The sequence below is a fragment of the Delphinus delphis genome, chromosome 6 (assembly GCF_949987515.2).
Source record: "Delphinus delphis chromosome 6, mDelDel1.2, whole genome shotgun sequence".
In the NCBI taxonomy this organism is placed as follows: domain Eukaryota; kingdom Metazoa; phylum Chordata; class Mammalia; order Artiodactyla; family Delphinidae; genus Delphinus; species Delphinus delphis.
This window is the reverse complement of record NC_082688.1, coordinates 33,776,741-33,796,909: the sequence shown is the minus strand read 5'-3', so window position 1 is coordinate 33,796,909 and position 20,169 is coordinate 33,776,741. Positions and strand designations below refer to the sequence as shown.

The 20,169-nt window shown below is 41.7% G+C and overlaps 1 protein-coding gene across 2 annotated transcripts in view; it reads right to left on the bottom strand.

Moving 5' to 3' along the window:
• Nucleotides 1-16,866, bottom strand: part of HEMGN (hemogen) — a 38,986-nt gene extending 22,120 nt beyond the window's left edge. Inside the window, exons 1-3 of one of the 2 annotated variants that reach the window (XM_060013366.1) lie at nt 16,723-16,866; nt 16,114-16,219; nt 12,490-12,608 (exon numbers count right to left, since the gene is read on the bottom strand). In XM_060013366.1, coding sequence (XP_059869349.1) covers nt 12,490-12,565 — 76 coding nt within the window. In that variant the 5' untranslated portion in view covers nt 12,566-12,608; nt 16,114-16,219; nt 16,723-16,866. Of the gene's footprint in view, nt 1-12,489; nt 12,609-16,113; nt 16,248-16,722 lie in introns of those variants that run through there. The other variant, XM_060013367.1, reaches the window with a different exon arrangement.
• Nucleotides 16,867-20,169: the final 3,303 nt, after the last annotated feature.

The following is a 20,169-nucleotide window of genomic DNA, read 5'->3' as shown; positions in this document are numbered from 1 at the left end:
CGCCTTTAGCTCTAAATCCTAGTTATCTCTGACAGAGGAAGTGAGCAATTGATCAAGTAATAGAGTTGCTACAGTGTAGGAAGTAGGAGTGGAAAGAAGAGATTGATGAGTAGGTGATACAATATGTAAGTAATGGGCTTGAGACTTTCTAGTAAGTCAGACAGTGATGCTTGACTGGGCAGGAGAGCTCTTTGTTTTGTAAATTACTTGCAAACTGGTAATTGTACTTTATGGAGTTACGTGAACCTGGGACACAGTAAACACTAAATTTCATAGAATTTCACCGCTGGAATAAATCTTCAATGTCATCTAGTCAAATTTCCCAAGAGATGTCTGAAAGCCCTGTGTGGACTCAATTTACCAGAAAATGTTTCTGATTTCAAAAATTTTATTAAAGAAAACCCCACAGAGGGACTTCCCTGGTGGCGCAGTGGTTAAGAATCCGCCTGCCGATGCAGGGGAACATGGGTTCTTCCTGGTCCGGGAAGATCCCACATGCCGTGGAGTAACTAAGCTCATGAGCCACAACTACTGAGCCTGCATGACACAACTACTGAAGCCCATGCTCCTAGAGCCCGTGACCTGCAGCAAGAGAAGCCACCGCAATGAGAAGCCCGCGCACCACAACGAAGAGTAGCCCCCGCTTGCCTCAACTAGAGAAAGCCCACGTGCAGCAACGAAGACCCAACGCAGCCAAAAATAAATAAATAAATAGTTTAAAACCCGCAGAAATTTTTACAAGTAACCCCATATGTTATAGTTCTGAATATTACTTCACAACCCTGGGAAAGTCACTTCATTTTTGTGGGCCTTTGCTCAAAACATGACCTTGGGCAAGTCACTTCACCTCTCTGGATATTAGTTTCCTTATCTACAAATAACCCCAGCTCTGTCTTGCCTGCCCCTCAGGGTGGATAACAGGCTCGAGAAGTTGATAAAAGTGGAAGGTTTTGGTAATCACAGGGTACTTTCTAAAACATAAGAAGTGTTGCTACCAGCTCCTACATTCCCCCTCGAGCGACATCCCAATGCTAAGCAAGAGTAGCAATGTTTCACCCTTCTCCATTCTATTAAGATGTTTCTCCCCCTTGCCCATAATTCTCCCCCATAGAATCACCCACAGATGGGTCCCTACAGGAACATTCTCCAAGGGGTCCTGTGTTTTTTTCATGAAAGACAAGGAATGGGCTTGTGCGAGTAGCAAAGTCTGAGAGGGAACGAGCTGCACGCATACAGGGAGGCTTTCAGTGGGAGCAGCTGCAGGCCTTTTGCTTTTCTGCACATCCTCAGCTACCAGTGCCACTTGGCCCTAGGCCTCTATCAGCAAGGGTGAACCCTAAGGAGCCCAGCAGCTCCACACAGAGGACCCTCATAGCAGAACCTCATAATGGCACAGATTATTGTTCATTCTAACAGGCATTTAGTAAGCGTTTGTTGTGAGTCAGGTCCTGTGCTTGCCACAGTGGGTAAGAGATGAGTCAGATGTGCTGCCTGCCCTTGAGACCTCACAGTTTAGTAGGAGAAACAGACTCATGAGTGTCATATACAGACTGGGTTATGACCAAAGCCCACACAGCATTTGGGCACAGTTGATGGATCACTTAAGTCTGTCTGAGGGCTCAGGCTGGGCTTCTCAGAAGAGATAAGATTTAAATGTTACCTTAACAAGGGGGTAGAAATTCTCCAGGGGGATTAAAGGTGGTGGGGGGCTCATTTCAGACAGAGGGAGGTGTGAGTATACAAAGGCACAGAGATGTGAAAAGGCATCTTGGTTCTGGGCACAGTAACAGAGAAGCTGGAATGTGTGCTACACACCAGGGAATGGAAAGATCTGAAACCAGAGAGGTAGCTGGGGGCCCAAGGAGAGGCTTTTATGATGTCATGGGGAGCCACTGAGGGGTTTTAGGGTGGAGAATGCCATAATCAGGTAATGTTCTTAGAGCATTTAGGTGACAATAAGGGGGCTGGGTGGGAAAGGAGAGAGAAGATAAATTCACTGAGGGTATTAAAGGAAAGCACAGATTCTAGAGAGATTTAGAAGGTAGAAATGACAGATTTTATTATGAGAAATTCTAAGAGCTCCAGCACAGAAAATTGAAAGAGAAAGACAGCAGACTAAAAATTTAGTGAGGGTCCACAGGTAAGATGACAAGATATCTTGTATCAAGCAAATCACACCCTGACTTCCATTTCTTGATGGCCTGGCCGAGATGGCCTATGTAATGTTTATGGACAGGAGGTCAAAAGCTTTTATTACAAATTATTTTTATAGCTACAGAAGTGGATTCAGCAGATCTGGCTGGCTAGGCCAGTGTTTCCCTCCTTTCCCTCCTGCCCCAAAGCTAATTGCTTTGTCAAGGAGGATGCCTTCCCCAGATAGAGAAAGGCCACATTTTGGTTAAGGATTGACAAATAGCTATGCCAGGATCTCCATACTAAGTTCTAGTTAGATCCACGCATTACCACAAAGAACTGCATAGCTCAGAATGCTTGGCTGCCTATAGCATACAGTCACAGACCACACATGTGGCAAATTCCCAGAAGAATTGATATATGAGCTGGGTCTTGAAGAAAGCAAAGGAAAAATAAGCACATTAAAATGATATCCTACCTGGTTTGGCCCTTTTTTAGAAGTACACCTAGAATGTTCTAGAGCAGAGCTGTCCAATAGAACTTTCCACAATGATGGGAATCTTCTTCTGTATGATCCAATATGGTAGCCACTAGTCACATGTGACTATGGAACACTGTAAATGTGGCTAATGTGACGGAGGAACTGATTTTTTTTAATGTTATTTTAAAATTATTTATTTATTTATTCATTCATTCATTCATTTATTTATTTTTGGCTGTGTTGGGTCTTTGTTGCCCTGTGTGGGCTTTCTCTAGTTTCAGCGAGTGGTGGCTACCCTTCGTTGCGGTGCGCAGGCTTCTCATTGCAGTGGCTTCTCTTGGTGAAGTCATTGTTGAGAAGGTCTCATTCTAGCTCACATTCTTGTTAAATAACCTGGGCTCCTTGTATGTGGAAAACCGATTTCGAGCACAGAACCTCTAGCACCAAGCAGAATGGCAACATAATTTTAGCTCCGGAGCAAATGGGTCTCACAATAGCATGAGTTCAATGTATGCATTAACATTTGAATATGCTGTATAATAAGCGTGCTGATTACTCTGAGAAGAATACTTGAAGAATAAAATAAGCTGTGATCATTACAGGAAAAAGCGGCTAGCAATTTATGGCATGGCTGCTGCTTGATATTCAAAAGTACATGACAGCTCTCATCACAGGTAAAAGGTAACTACTGTGATGATAAAATGTAATGACAGTGGCAGGAAGTGATCAGAATTTTACCGGAAACCAGTTTGTGGTATAGTTTCTTACCACAGTCAGATTTATAACTTATAAAAACGTGTCCCCATTTGGTTGTTTGGTTCCTCTGGGCCGTTTGAATGTGAATCCATTGTAATCTCAACTTTGCAGGAAGTGGCGGACCGAGTTTTCACGGGAAATGAGAAGCTGAGGTGTAGAGGCCTCAGGTTGGACGTGGGGACATGACAATCACCTTGTGCTGGGAGAGAAGCTGTAATGGGGAGCTGGCTGGTGCCCCACAACTTGGATGACCTAGACCAGCAGTTCTCAAAGTCTGCTCTGCCGACCTCTGGGGGATCCTGAGACTCTTCCAGGAGGTCCATAAGATCAAAATTATTTTCCTAATAATATTAAGATGTTACTTGGCTTTTTCACAGTATTGAAAGACTTCAAATTATATGACTCAACTTATATGAAATGTCCAAAATAGGCAAATCTATAGAGACAGAAAGCAGATAAGGAGCTGCCCAGGGTGAGGGGAGGCCAGAAGGTGGAGCGACTGCTTAATGGGTACAGGGTTTCTCTCGGGGTGATGAAAATGTTCTGGAACTAAGTAGTGGTGGTGGTTTCATAACTAAATGCTACTGGACTGTATAATTTTAAATGGTTAAAATGGTGAACTTTATGTTATATAAATTTTACCACAGTAAAAAACAGTCCAAAAATAAATAAATAAAGCATTAAAACGAAAAACAGTAATCTTTTGGAGTTCTGACTACCTGCTCTTTGCTGCAAATACTCCTCTATATCCCGGCTCCTCCCTTACCTCCTCAGAGCAGTCTCTCAGAGCTATCTGAGAGGTTTCGTCCTGGGCTTTCATCCTCAGTTTTGTTAGCCAAATAAAGCATAATTCTCAACTTTTAGGTTGTGCATTTCTTCAGTCAACATGACAAAAGAAAAAAATGGCTAATGATATTAAGTAAATGAAAGAGATCCATTCTTACGACTTGTTAAATGTTTCCATATAATTTTTCAGACCTCATAGCATGTTAGGGCTAGGAGAGACCTTGGTTACCTCCTCATGCAAGTTGGAAATAGGGCAGGGGAATTCCAAGGTGATCCTGTGGAAGAAATAGGGATCAGGAGCTAAAGAGGAGAGATCAGGAGTAGGGAACAAAGTCTCCCAGGAGCGGATAGAATGCATAAGATAATAAAGAGAGAAAGGGTAGCTTAAGATGATTATCAACCAGCATTTGGGAAACCCCCTACCCAGAAGAAAGGCCAGAGGAAGGCAAGAGAACTAGGAGATGGGAGAGTCCCAGAGCAGGGCAAGATGCCCCAGGGCATGCATTAGCAACCGGGGATACACAGAGTTTCAAATTAAAGCGCACTTCAAAGCTTCCCACAAAAACCAGTTGCAGTGCCTTGTCCCATCCCACCCTGACAGAGCTCCCCAGAGGCAACTACTGCCAACACTTTTAGCTATTTCTTCTGATGTTACCTCATATTTATAGACACATGCTCTGTTCTATGTCTTGGTTTTTCCACTTTAGACATTATCTATTGACTTCATATTATTAGAAGACTAGGATTTAGCTCTCGGCTACCACCTCTGAAAGCCAAGTGGGCACTAGTAAACTGGAAACCAAGTGACCCATCTTAAAGGGAGGCAGCTGCTATTCGGCGGGTTATTGCCAGGGAATGTAGCTCTGCGATGCAGAATGTGTCAAAGTATGTTCATTTGTAAGTAATTAAAACAACCAGAAAACTGACTTAACGATGAAGCTCACACTAAAAGTCCAGGTAATTTAAGCTTCAGGGTTGGTTTGATTCAGCAGAGCACCAGTGTTATCAAAGCTGACCTTGATGTGAGATGGCTAAGGACAAGTCCCAGAGCTCCTTGTCCATATCCAGAGAGATACAGGTCACTTCTGGAAGCCTCTTTCTCAGGAGTCCTAGCAAATCTCTATTAATCTGGATTGAGTCTTATGCCGGTAGGAGATACTATGAGGCTCAGCCCAGGTCCCCTCTTCTGGGGCAACACATCCATCCCTCAGCTGCTGGGAATAGTCTTGCTCTGAGCCTTAGGAAACCACTTCCCCCAAGGTTTTACACCCCCTTCCAGGGTGCAGCCTGAGGCCTGTGACTGGCTGATGTGGGAATACAAATGTCTGGCCCCCTTACTTCAGTTTGGGACAACTCTGAAGGGCCATCCCCATTCCTGAGTTCCTGGGATCAGCTGAGGCTTTGGTTGTAACTACATTGCACCTACTTTGCTGGTCGGCTTCTCTCCACCCCCAACCTTGTCTTCTTCAGGTCCCCATAGGTGTGTGTCCTAAGGACACTCCTCAGTAAGCCTTCTGCATGCAGCTCTCCATCTTGGATTCTGTTTCCAAGGAACCCAGTCTTTAAGCAGTGCTTGTTTCTGAATCAACAAAGGTGACAAAAGGTAGGGCTATGCTGATGAATTAGGACTAGTTTGCATGCCCTGCTCTAGAACCAGGGGTGGGATCAGCCTCTCCCAACAGCACATAGGCTGAGCCAGAGAGGATAGGGACTGGAACAAAGCCTTGAATTGTTTACTAAAAAGGGAAGAATCATATTGGGGAGGCAGCTGCACAGACCTTTTGATCTTTCCAGAAAAGTCAGAAACAGTTTATGTAAACAAACAAACAAAAAACTCATGATGTTTTAATGTCAAAAACTAATTGAGATATTTTTAAACACTATTAAGAGCCAACAAGTCATGGTCTAATACTGCCTGCATTTCAGCAGTTTGCAACCTTGGCCAGAGAGAACATAGGTGTAGTTTGTAGCCCCAGAGAGCTAAGCTGGCACTAATAGTGATCATGAAGTCAAGATTTCAGCTCAACCTAAGGAACAGTTTCCTAATGATTTGAGCAAGATGAAAACGGAATGAAGCACCTCAGGAGATGAGTTCCTTGGCAACAAAGGCCATTGTTTTTTTGTTTGTTTTTTTTTAAATTTATTTATTATTTTTGGCTGTGTTGGGTCTTTGTTTCTGTGCGAGGGCTTTCTCTAGTTGCGGCGAGCGGGGGTCACTCTTCATCGCGGTGCACAGGCCTCTCACTGTCGCAGCCTCTCTTGTTGCGGAGCACAAGCTCCAGATGCACAGGCTCAGTAGTTGTGGCTCACGGGCCTAGTTGCTCCACGGCATGTGGGATCTTCCCAGGCCAGGGCTCGAACCCGTGTCCCCTGCATTGGCAGGCGGATTCTCAACCACTGAGCCACCAGGGAAGCCCCAAAGGCCATTATTTGAGTCTTGTTAGAATTTGAACTATATGATCTTTGAGTTCCTATTCATTGAATAGGAACTTTATCCATAAAAAGTAGATATCCATATAAAGTGGATCCACTTTATCCATATAGAGTGGATATAACTTTATCCATATAAAGTGCCGTGTATACATAAAATACCACTGATACACCCTTTGGCTAATGTCAGTAGCAAACAGCAATGGGATTGCACCAATGGTTCTACTGAAACACAGCTCAATTTTCTTTTCTGGAAAACACACTCCATTTGACTCATTGCTTCTGGGTACTTCAGTATCAAAGGAAATAAAAGGTGAAAAGAGAAGCATGTGATTCTTTGCCCTGCTCCTGTCTTAGATACAAAAATGTCGCCAGCAAATCCTTTACAGATATCACATCATGAGACCCTCTGTTGCTTAGAAGTTAGCATTATATTCTAGCATGTCAGAGCTGGAAGCATCTCAAAGATCATGCAGTCTAACTCTTTCATTCAACAGAAGACACAGAGAAGAGAAGGAACACACCTGAATGACACAGAAAAGCCAGGACCAGGATCCAGATCTCTTTACTCTCGGAGCAGAGTCCTCTCACTGCAACCCAAAACCCATTTTTTGTCATTAAAGTGAAATAATTTGCTATTGTCAGCTATCCTGGAGTGATAGGACTTCTGGGCTAATGGACCTCAAGATTCTCACAGACAGGAGGTAGCCAGGCTCTGTCCTTTTCAGCAGTCTAGAATGCCTAATCATTTGTAGAGATAGCTTATTTGATTCTGTTTAGGATTTTCTTTTTAAAAGGTAATATGCTCACATGGTTAAAAAAAAAAAAGGTGTTCACTAAAAGTTTAACTCCCACTGCTTCCCCCATCCCTCATACCCCCTCCTACAGGTGATTTCTCTTATTAGTTTCTTGTGAACCATTATAAGAAATTTGAAGTCACTTCCCTTGATTCTCAAAACGATCTGGTAAGGTGGGGATATTTACTCACCTTCATTTCACCTATGAGGAAACTGAGACTTAGGGAGCCTAAGCAAGTGAAAGAATGATAGACTAACCAAGTCCAAACTCAGTGTTCTTTCCGCAATTTCACTATGCCTTTCAATAGCTGCGAGGTGTATATAAAAGGTACAAGTGGGCATGGAAGGCAGGCTGAGCCACTGAATCAGAGCTCCTTAAAATTCCCAACAGGACAGAGCTTGCAGAAGGAGTGACTGGCCCAAGGTGAAAGAGAAGAGGGACCCACCAGGCAGATGTCCACCCGGAAATAGCATTTGTTTCATCCTGCCCCTTCATCCCATACACCTAATCTGTCACAAAGCCCTGTCAAGTTTTCCTGTGAAATATTTATCCCATCTGTTCCTCCTTTTCTCTTTTCACAGCAAAAACTCTGGTGCAAACTTCAGTTACCTCACATTGGGTTATTGTCACAGGCTTTTAATTGGTCTCCTGGTGCACAAATAGCTTCAACCTAAATGAGCATGTATTACATCCAATTTCCATTTATAACATGTGGGTAAGTGATGCTGGTCCTTCATAAAGCCTAAATTTTAATCTTTCAACTCCACTCAGTGGAAACAACCTCATTAGTGTGTTAGTAAAAAGGGTCATGTAAAGAAGTCTTGCTCCAGCTCAGAAACAAGGCCGGTCTTGAGAAAGAAGAGACTTGTTAAGAAAATGAATAAATAGTCATGTTATTCATACACTGGAATCGTACTCATCAATAAAAAGAAATGAGTTACTGATGCATTCAACAACCCAGATGAATCTCAAAAATATGTTGAGGGAAAGAAGTCGGACACACGAGAGTACAGGTGTATGATTTCATTCATACGAAGTCCAAGAACGCGCAAAATCGTCTCTTGGGGATATAATTTAGAACAAGTGTTGCCTCTGATGGGGCACTGGAAGGGATACAGGGGGATGCGATAGCAGTGCTTTCTATCTTGAATGGGGTGTTGGTGAACACCTTTGTTAAAACTCACCAACTATATGCTTAACATCTGTGCATTTTACTGTAATTATTCCTCAATTTAAAAGAGAGAGAAAGAGAGAGGAGAAAAAGAGAGTGAGAGGGAGGCCGACCTGCTCAGGCTGTTGTAGAAAGAAGAACCCAGATGTCCAAACACAGTGGCTTCTGAGTGGCCCCCTGCACTCTCTCAACTTCTCTCTAAAACACATCAGAGGGGTGGGAGGGAGGGAGGCGCAAGAGGGAAGAGATATGGGGATATATGTATAGCTGATTCACTTTGTTATAAAGCAGAAACTAACACACCATTGTAAAGCAATTATACTCCAATAAAGATGTTAAAAAAATAAAACACATTTGAAGACATCGGGAAATTAGGAATCCCCCAACACTGTACAAAATCTGACAGAAATGTAATGTCAGAGTCTTGGCAACATCTCTACCCTTATAAAGTGCACGTTGCAGCTGTATGAAGAAAATCCAACCCAATTTTGAGCCCCTATCACACCCACCTCCATCCCAGGAGCAGAGTGCCCCAGAAAAGGCGTGAAGGCCCTTGGCCCCTCCCACACTGTCTGTCCTCTGGGCTCTGGGGACCTCCAGCCCTTTCGGAATAGATCTCAGGCAGGCAGAACACCTTTTCCCAGCATCCACACCCACTGTCAGGGGCCACCTCTAACAGCTCGCAAGCTTTTTGATTTAAATTTCATTTGTTTCCGAGTAATACAAGGAGAGCGTTTTAAACGCAAAAAAAGACTACTACGGAGCTTGTTACCAAAACAGCATGCTCCTGCCTGGCCCCTCCCACTTTCCTCCCTCTTCTCCAGAGACAGCAACTTCAATTCTTTTAGCTGTCGTCTCTGGTGTCTGCCTTCTTTTATATAAATAATGTGGTTATATTACATCCAATGTTTTTTGAACATTAAATATTGACTTCCTACTATGAAAAATAAGGATTTAGCTCTCAGGTCCTCACTCCCACACAGCTTTGACTTCCCACCTCCTTTCAGTGTTGGTTATTTATGTTATGTGACTACATAATGTTTACAGATGAGCCATATAACATATTGTAATTATATTTCTTGTACAACTTTTTATTTTTCCTGGAGTTAAGAATGACCTCTTTTTATTGTTTTCATTTCTCTGTCAAAGCTGCAAAGTCACCTCTCAATGCGGCTGCACAGGAGGTAATCTTCATGTTTATTTTCCAGCATACCTCCTGGAGCCCTTGTCCTCTGTTTCCATCTGTATTGGGTTGTCCTTGAGGCCCACTACAGCTACCCTTAAGGGAGGGTATCCTCCAGTAGCTTCCTGAGAAAGGGTGCGTGGAGGGTTAATATTTTGAGATCTTGAATGTCTGAAAATATTTTTATTCTTCTCTCACTCTTGAATGACAGTTTGGCTGTGTGTTAGGTTCTAAGAGGAGGATCCTTTTCCTCAGAAGCCATCACCTCCACTGTCTTCTAGTTCCCCGTGGTCTATTAAGTCTCACATCATTTTGATTTTTGATTCTTTCATTATCACTTTTTTTTTTTTTTTTTTTTTTTTTTACGGTACGCGGGCCTCTCACTGTCGTGGCCTCTCCCGTTGCGGAGCACAGGCTCCGGACGCACAGGCTCAGCGGCCACGGCTCACGGGCACAGCCGCTCCGCGGCATGTGGGATCTTCCCGGACCGGGGCACAAACCCGTGTCCCCTGCATCGGCAGGCGGACTCTCAACCACTGCGCCACCAGGGAAGCCCTCATTATGACTTTTTTCTCTCTTAGGACACTTTCAGGATCTCTGGTTTTCTGATTTTCATTATAATATGCCTTGATGGGCCATTTCAACCTGGAAATCCAAAGGAATTGTGTTGTATTATTGCTTGATAATTTCATCCTTTACAGCCGTAGGTACTGAAAATACTGGCATTTGGAGGTCTCTCAATGGAAATGCCTGCTTGCTTCCTGATCACCATGGAGTGATACCCACAAGTTTCTAAGACCTATCAGTACATCAGCGCTTCCAGTCATCTGTTTAGCCCCTCTCTCGTAAATATGAACGGACATTCAAGGATGGTCAGATACTCAGGAAAGACTTGTGAAAATTAACAAAAGGAAACCTCACTAAAATGGAGCTGGGAGGCCAGAGGGGGAGCTCTCATGTACATACCACGCAACATCCATAGAGATCCTGACAGGTAGAGACCTACCTTGCATCTCTAGCAAGAAGTGACACTACTATACCACCTTGGGAGGAAGAAAGATTTCTCCTTGCCTGGCAACAGCTCAGCCAGTGAAAGGCCACTATATTTCAAAGTCCCAGTTTCCTCCAATGGACTTTTTGTTTTTAACAGCCACTCCCAATTTCCCCTTCTCTATAAAAGCGTCTCCTTTCTTTTTCTTAACTAGACTTGCATGTGGTTCACCATAGTTGTGTGTCCTGAGGTGCAATTCTTTGCTGCTCCCAAATAAACTCGTTTTGCTGTTTTATTGTTTTGGGTTAACAGAGTCTAACACTAGAGCCAGAAATCTGAGTTAGTAAAAAGGAACTTGGAGAAAATGGAGACAATTCAGATATCAGAATAAAACTTTATCTTCTCAAAGAGAAGAGATGTTACATCAATGAAATAAAAACAGGATGCTATGAAAAATGAATAATTATAGAGACAAAAAAGTGCCCTTGGAAATTATAGCTAAAATAAAAGAAATTTGGTTATCTTAGACGTTCACTCTTAAACCAGTCACTTTGGACTTCCCTCGTGGCACAGTGGTTAAGAATCCGCCTGCCAATGCAGGGGACATGGGTTCAATCCCTGGGCCGGGAATATCCCACATGCCGCGGAGCAACTAAGCTCATGCACCACAATTACTAAGCCTGCGCTCTAGAGCCTGCGAGCCACAACTACTGAAGCCTGCGTGCCTAGAGCCCGTGCTCTGCAACAAGAGAAGCCACCGCAATGAGAAGCCCGTGCACATCAACGAAAAGTAGCCCCTGCTCACCGCAACTAGAGAAAGCCCACGCACAGCAACGAAGACCCAACGCAGCCAAAAATAAATATTTTTAAAAAATAAAAAATAAACCAGTCACTTTCCTCAGAAAAGAATCCTCCAATCTCCTGCCTTTGGAGATTAGCTATTAGCATTCTGGAACTAAGTGGGGAAAGGGGAGTTGGAGGGGTATCTCGCCATTTGGGATGTAGACTTCCACTTAATTCCCTCCATTTTATTTTTTCTCTCTTTCTTGAACTCTGATTAGTCGGATATTGGACCTCCTGGACTGATCCTTTGATTTTATTTGTCATTTAGTATATTTCATTACCTTTTTGTTCTACTTTCTGGGAAAATTTCCTCAACTTTATCTTTAAATCCTTTTAAGGATTTGGGAGGATGTGGAGATAAGCATATGAGTTAAATCCATCATGACTAACCAGAAATCCTTCTGATATCATTTTACATCTTGACTGATGGTACAGCTGACTCTTGAACAACACAAGGGTTAGGGTTGCCAATCCTCCCTGAAGTTGAAAATACATGTATAACTTTACAGTTGGCCCTCCACATCCAATCTGCATCCACAGATTCAATGAACCTTATATTGTATAGGACTGTAATTTGTATTTATTGAAAAAAATTCACGTATAAGTGGTCCCCCACAGTACGAACCTGCATTGTTCAAGGGTCAAGCATGGGGATTTCCCTGGCTGTCCAGTGGTTAAGACTCCACACTTCCACTGCAGGGGGCACAGTTTCAACCCCTGGTCAGGGAACTAAGATCCCACACGCCGCATAGTGAGGCCAAAAAAACAAGGGTCAACTGTGTATTCTTCCGGGGAAGAATGATAATAAATAGGGAGGGAGATAATATGGAGGGTAGCATAGGACTAGTGGTGGCACTGTGCATTCTGAAAGGTATGTTCTCTACTTACCTACATGGTTAATGGAGATGCACTCTCACCTGGGCCTGGTGTCCCCAAGTCCAGTGCCGCTCTGACCCCATGTCTCCAGAGAATAAACTTCTGGTCTTCTGTCATTTGTCCACTGGCTTTCCATTTGCTAAACTGTCCCAGAGGGGTACTGGTGAGATAGAAAAATAAGTGAACAGAGAAGGAGGTCCAGAAATAGACTTAAGAATATGTAAGAACTTAGTATGTGTTAAGGGTCACATTTCATGTTCATTGGGGGAAAGATGATTACTTAACACATGGTGTTGGGACAAGTAGCTAACCATTAAAAATAAAGAAAATTAGACCTTTACTTCAAGGCATACATTAAAATATTAATCTATATAGATTATCGATTTCACATAAAAATGAAACCAGAAGTATCAGATGAAAATATAGGTGAATATTGATATAGTCTTGGGGTGGGGAAGGCTCTCATGACATGAGAGCAATAAACATAAAGATCAATTTTATCCTAAATAAAAATTTGAAATTTTTCTTCATCACCCTCCCCTGTATGTGTGTTTGTGTATGTATATATACATACATAAATAAAATTTTAAAGGCAAACAACAAGTGGGGAAAATAGTTTGAACATGAATGGCAGACTAAGGGTTAATATTCTTAATATATACAGAGCACTTATTAATAAATAATTTAAAAATACCAACAGGACATAAACAGGTAACTTATAAAGGAAAACAAATTCCTTATAAATACCTGAAAAAGTATTCAGCCCCATTAGTTATATAAACAAGTACAAATTAGAGATGAGATATCATTGTCATCTTACCTAATTGATAAACATTTTTTACCGTTTTATTGAGATGTAACTCAGTTACCATAAAGTTCACTTCTAAAGTGTACAATTCAGTAGTTTTTAGTATGTTCAGAGAGTTGTGCAACCATCACTACTATCAAATTCCAGAGCATTCCTGTTATCCCAAAAAGAAACCCCATACTCATTAGAAGTCACTCCCTATTACTCCCAGCCCTTGGCGACCACTAATCTATTTTCTGTCTCTATGGATTTGCTTTTTTTAGACATTCCATATAAATGGAGTCATACACTATGTGGTCATCTTGCCTGACTTCTTTCAGCTAACATAATATTTTTAAGGTTCATCCATGTTGAAGCACGTATCAGTACTTTATTCCTTCTCATGTCTGAAAAAAATTCCATTGTATGTATATACTACATTTTGTTTATCTATTCTGTTATGGATAAACAACCAAAATGTCCAGTTTATGGACATTTCGGTTGTTTCCAATTTATGATAATTATGAATAATGCTGCTATAAACATTCATGTACAAATTTCATATGGACATACATTTTTATTCTCTTGGGTATATAACTAACAGTGAAACTGCTGGCTCTATGTTTAACTTTTTGAGGAACTGCCAAGCTGTTTTCCACAGCAGCTGCACCATTTTACATTCTCACAAGCAATGCACAAGGGTTCCAATTTTTCCACATCCTCACCAACACTTGTCGTCCATCATTTTAATTATAGACATCCTAGTAAGTGCAAAGTGGTATCTCATTGTGGTTTTGATTATCATTTCCCAAATGCCTAATAACATTAAGCTTCTTTTTGTGCTTATTGGCCATTTGTATATCTTCTTTGGAGAAATGTCTATTCAAATTCTCTGCCCATTTTTAATTGGGTTATTTGTCTTTTTGTTGTTGAGCTCTAATAGTTCTTTATCTATTCTGGATACAAGTCCCTTATTAGATATATGATTCACAAATATTTTCTCTCATTCCATGCATTGTCTTTTCACTTTCTTGATGGTATCATTTGAAGCACAAAAGTTTTAAATTTTGATTAAGTCCAATTTATCTCTTTCTTCTTTGGCTTCTTGTGCTTTTGGTGTCATATCTAAGAAAGCTTTGCCTAATACAAGGTCATGAAGATTTACTCCTAGGTTTCCTGAGTCTTATAGTTCCAGCTCTTGTATTTAAGTCTATGGTCCATTTTGAGTTAATTTTTATATATGGTGTGAGTCAGAGGTTCAACATCTTTCTTTTGCATATGGCTAAATGAGTCCAAGCACATTTTGTTTAAAAGACTATTCTTTCACATTGAATTGTCTTGGCACCCTTAGGTTTTCAACCTTGACATTAGTTGAAAAATGATTGACAAAGATTTTTAAAAGATAATACCCAGTTTAGGCAAGACTGAGGGGAAGTCTTACACACTGCTAATGGGAGCATAAAAGAGGAACAGCATCTGAAGGGCAATTTGCCATGTATATCCGATTTGAAAAATATGTACTCTGATTCAGGAGTTGTACTTCTAGGCATTTATTTCAAGGAAGATGTTACGTATAATGGTGAACAACTGGAAGTAACCTAAATGTCTATCAGTAGAAGACTAGGTGAATAAATTGTGCTATCATTTCATCTGTACACTGAAATATGATGCAGACTTTAAAAATGATGAAATGATTTATTGACTTGGAGCAATTCCTGTGACCTACTGCTAAGTGAAAAATAAAAGCATGTTACAAAGTGCTCTTTATAGTAGTATTCCACTTTATAATATGTTTTACTTATGCATCTACATTCATAGAAATAGCTCACTGTTAACAAAAATGTTAACAGTGGTTGCTGCTAGATAATGGGATTTTGGCTGCCTTGTATTTTCTTCTTTATACTTTTGGTGCATTTTATGTATGTGCTACATGAATATATATTGTCTTTATATTCAGAAAAAGAAAAGCTATTTTCATTTTGTAGAAGAATGTCCTCAAGGAATATATATTGTAAAAGACTATTCAATGGTAAATATTTTCATAATATGTTAACTGAAAAAAGCAGGTTATAGTATCCCACTTAAAATTTTTTTAATGTAATAGACACCATATTTCCTAGGTACTGTGATACTTTTTTTCCACCACTTACTATTTCTGAAATAAAAATGTCTCTTACAATCAATATGAATATTTAATGTAGTGGTTCCCCCCTCCCGGCCTGCGTGAAAAGCTGTTATTAATGAGATGAGGCTTCTGGCAATCTGAGACTTGAGAAAGTGCCATATGTGTGTAGAGAAAAGACTGGAAGAATAGACACCAAAACGTGAGCAGTGTTTAGCTCTGAACTGAGATTTTTCTTTTCTTTTTCTTTCTTCTTCTTTTTCTTTTTTTTTTTTTCTGGTTAAGTATAGTTTCCAAGTTTTCTGTAGTACGTGCATAAATAAACATAAAGAAATCAGGAAACCGGCTGCCCTGCTTTTCAAGGAAGAAGCAGAGTGTGAGGGTATTTGGGACTTTGGGCCTTTACCAAAATAAGAGACTAGCAAATTAGGGTGCACACAAACCACCTTGCATGCCCACTGAGGGGCCCCTGGCTGGGCAGGAGCTGGCAAAGCAAGCTTGAGAACAGATGGTAGAGTTCGGTCAGCGGGAGCAGGGCTCTTGGATCAATCTTAGTTCTGTGTGGACAAGGAAATCCCTGTGAGGTATGAGTGAGTCCAGATGGCGGGGATGCTGGCTAATTATGGAGGAGAGGGATGTCCAACACCGCGGGGCCACACAGATATTTTCCAGGAGTATGTTCTCAGTTACTCAAGAGAGACCAAGTCCTGCATGAAACAGAAAATGAGTCCACCCTTTTTGAAAGTCAAAACTTACATTGATTAGAGAATTCCCTGGCGGTCCAGTGGTTAGGACTCAGCACTTTCACTGTGGTGGCCTGGGTTCAATCCCTGGTCGGGGAACTAAGATCCCGCCAGCAACTCTGTGCAACCAATAAATAAATAAATAAATAAATAAATAAATAAATAAATAAATAAATAAATAAAACAACTTACATTGGTTTGAGGTGAGCCCATACCTCAGCCAAAAGGGCAAGGTAACTACAGGAGATGAAGGGCATGGAGCAGAAGTGGAAGACTAATGGCCACAGCAGAACTTCGATAACCCCTGAGGAAGCTAGCAAGCTCTGGGCCTCAGCTTAGAAGGGAGGGACTCTGCCTTGCAGCAACTGTGACTGGGGCACAGAGACAGTGCCAGGCACAGCGCCAGGTAGGAGCTTCACCCACAGGATCATGTCTAATCCTCATAACAGTCCCCCGAAATAAGCAGCCTGAGGCTCCTAGAGGTTATGTGGTTTGTCCCAAAGCACACAGCCTGTAAGTGATGGAGTGGATTCCCACATTACTAGAGTCCATCTCTAAAAAGGGAAAAACATTGAGCAAAGTTAACACTCATATTTGTCATGAGTATTAACTCATTACTTACCATAGTGTTAGCTGGAAAAACAAGTTTCAAGCAAAAATCTTCAATCTGATCCCAATATTGTTTTTTTTTAATCGTGAAACATAATTTTCTTTTTAAATTTTGTAGCTGCGTCACGTGGCATGTGGGTCTTAGTTCGACAACCAGGGATGGAACCCGCGCCCCCTGCAGTGGAAGCGCAGAGTCTTAACCCCTGGACTGCCAGTGAAGTCCCCCCAATATTGTTTTCTTAAAAACTATGTATAATATAGAAAAAAAAGCTGCAAGGATATACACCTTAATGGTGGATATGTTTCAATAGTAGGAATCTAATTTTAAAATTTAATATTTTCTTTAGTTTTTTCTTTTTTTTAACTTCCTCTGCACCCCCTCCTTGAGCATGTAAATCTTCTTAAAGCAGAGAAAACAAAAAGGCTTTTCAGAAGCAGTTGTGAGGACTAGTGGATCAAAGTTTTCAGAAGCAGTTGTGAAGACTAGTGGATCAAAGTAATGCGAATGAATTACAGTGAGATTTTAATGACAGAGAAATCCAGGTTCTTACTAGCTATGTGAGTTCCACTTGGCTTTGCTAAGCCTGTTTCCTAAACAATAAAAGGGAATTATAGTCTTGTCCCCGTGAGCTGGTGCCAGGATTAACTGAGATGCAATGTACACAAAAGTCCCAAGCACAGTACTTGGCATAAAGATAGTGTTTAATAAATGTTAAACCCGACTCTTGGTGGTCATAGCTCTTCCTTGCTGCCCCAGGAAGGCCACGCACCTACAGCTGTTTCAGAGAGCAGAACGGAATCTGGCTGTCTTGGCAGGGGCCCCTTACTGGACCTGCAGCTGCCTGCACACCTGACACTTTCCCCTTCTCATTTTTTTTTTACCATCTGGTGACTAACAGGATCTTATTCCTTAACCCATTTTCACCCAACTACTTGCCTTCCTCTCTCCATTTGTCTCAGTGTCTCAGCTGTTTCTAGGTAATATTTTTGAGTACACGTGACATTATTTCAACATAACACATTTGCAGGGCACCTATGTTCTAAAGATGGCCCCAGGCTCCTGCTCTCCATTCATATCATCCAGAAATATTTGTATGAGCTCAGTCTCGCTGAGAATTTAGATCCTTCAACAACTCCCACGTGTTGCCTAGCTGCTATAACAGGCACACAGACCATACTGTGGAGACTCAGCGGACGGATTTACCAGTGTATGCAAATGTGTATGGGAGAGGAGGGAAAGAATGGAAGTGTTTAATATTTAGAGTAATGATTTCTTCACCCCATCTTATGCATCACCTTCATAGACTGTCTTTCTTAAAGAGAAAAGGTGCCGATTCTGGTAAACTGGTTTCAAGACCAGTTAAGCCAATGCCTGAGTGGGCCTGTTTCATCTTCAGATTTGCTGAAGTCTGTTCACAGACACAAAGTTTGTGGAAGGCTCTGATCATCTGATGACGTTGCTGAGGCAGTGGGGTGGAGAGCAGATCCAAGGAGTTACAAACTAGCTCCGAGTGTTCTCAGACATTTTGGAGCTTACTGGAATACACACATTCTGATTAACAAGCAGTTTTAAGGGTCAAAGGAGTGCCAAAACCAGGCATTGTTTGATATCTGTATTACTTATTAGGTAAACATTAACATCAATGGAAGTAAAAGAGATTTACCCATAGTTCAGACTCCCTCACAAACTAAGATGTTTTCGCTTTTCCTTATTCCCTTCCAGTCCTTCAAATCCATAAATCCAAAATCACGATAATGATTGCAGCTTAGATACAGTTCAATATTCTACTTCTTTCTCACACCCAGATGCATACACAGAATGATGTTAAGTACAGCAATATTCACAACCAGGACAGTTGTGACAACAGCCCCTTCAGGCCTGTGGACTGACAGTCCAGTGGAAGATGTTGGCAGGGCAGTGAGACACACCCTGTTCTGCCTGTGTTATTTATGCCTTTGGCAGTGAAGCCCCTGACAAAGAAGCATGTCACTGGAACACATGCTCTTTGTTCACAGAGGTGCATGCCAGCACCGGCTGTGTCAGAAGGGACAGTGCCGGGTCTGTAGTCTCTCTTCTGGCTCTTTTGCTTTCTTTTTATTTGCTGCACATTGTGGCTATGTTTATTAATTACTTTGTAGCTTAATCTTATAAAACACACATTTATCTTGTGAGTTCTCATACCGTTGAGTTGGTCATAAAGAGAGGACAGGATCCCAAGATTCTGCCCTCTTTCTCCCTAAGGATTGATATCACCTCCCCCACAAGCCACCAGGTTCCCACTTTCTCTAGCACAGAGCTACCACGGCCCAGTCTCCTTCAGCATCTCCCCTTTACCTACAAGATGGCGCCTGCAGCCTCTGTTTGGTATTAAAGCCTCTCTACAATTGTTCCCAACCTACTGTTTCAAAGCAGACCCCCATGCTACGATTTCATTCCACACAGACCGATAGTGTAGCAGAAGAGACACAGGCCTTGGAGTCAGACCCATCTGGGTTTAAACCCTAGCTCCACCTCTTGTTGGCCACACAGCTTCAGTTCCTCATCTGTAAAACGACTAAAATACAATCTACTTCACAGGGTCGTCTGAGCATTAAATTAGAAAGAACGTATTAAGCCCTAAAAGTGGATGCTCAATCATTGCTTGTTAGCTCATGGAACTAATTTGCTAGTTTTTTTGTAAAAGCCTTCATCTCATGGCCCTGCGGTTCTCATAACCTTACAGTTACAGACCTAGTGTAACATCCCGAAGAGCACTTCCCTCATCATTTTCCCGTCACAGAGATGACTGCTGAGACTAACCTTTTAAATACAAGACTCAGGAAACAACATACTAGAAAGGTTCTTTTTTGCCTTTTTCCATAATCCTTCTAAAACTTTTTTGTTTTGACATTTTAATGCATCTGATATTTTAAAAATTGATGTAGGTAGTTTTGTTTGCCACTAAATGAACTTAGGTGAAATGGAAGAGTGCAGTCTTTCTTAACTTGAAGAAAACCTTAGGTTAATGCATAGAATTGTAAGTTTTTCTCTCTTCATAAATTGTTCTCAATCTTGGAGCCTTTTGTCCATACTAGAATTAAGATGGTATCTGATTTGACACGTGACGTATTTACTTATTTTAAGCTGAATGTAACATTATTTCTCTGAGGTCTGCAAAGCCGACTTAGTGCTCTAACCCTGTTTCTCAGGGAGCTCTCTGAGCCAGCCCATTACAAAGGCTACCTGCCAATCCCCGAAATGGAGACCATCTAGAATCCACACACCTCACAGGGGTGCCCTTAAAAATAAACGAGATAAAAGTCTTCGAAGAAACTGTAAACTCCGAGGCCCCATTAGAGATGCTAATTGCTGCCTTCGCTAGCCTATATTTAAATGTTAGAAAACCCAGGGAGATTCTCCCGGACTTGGGGATGCTCGGCTCCCCTGTGGCTTGGGCAAGCGGCCGGGGTTGCCGTGTCC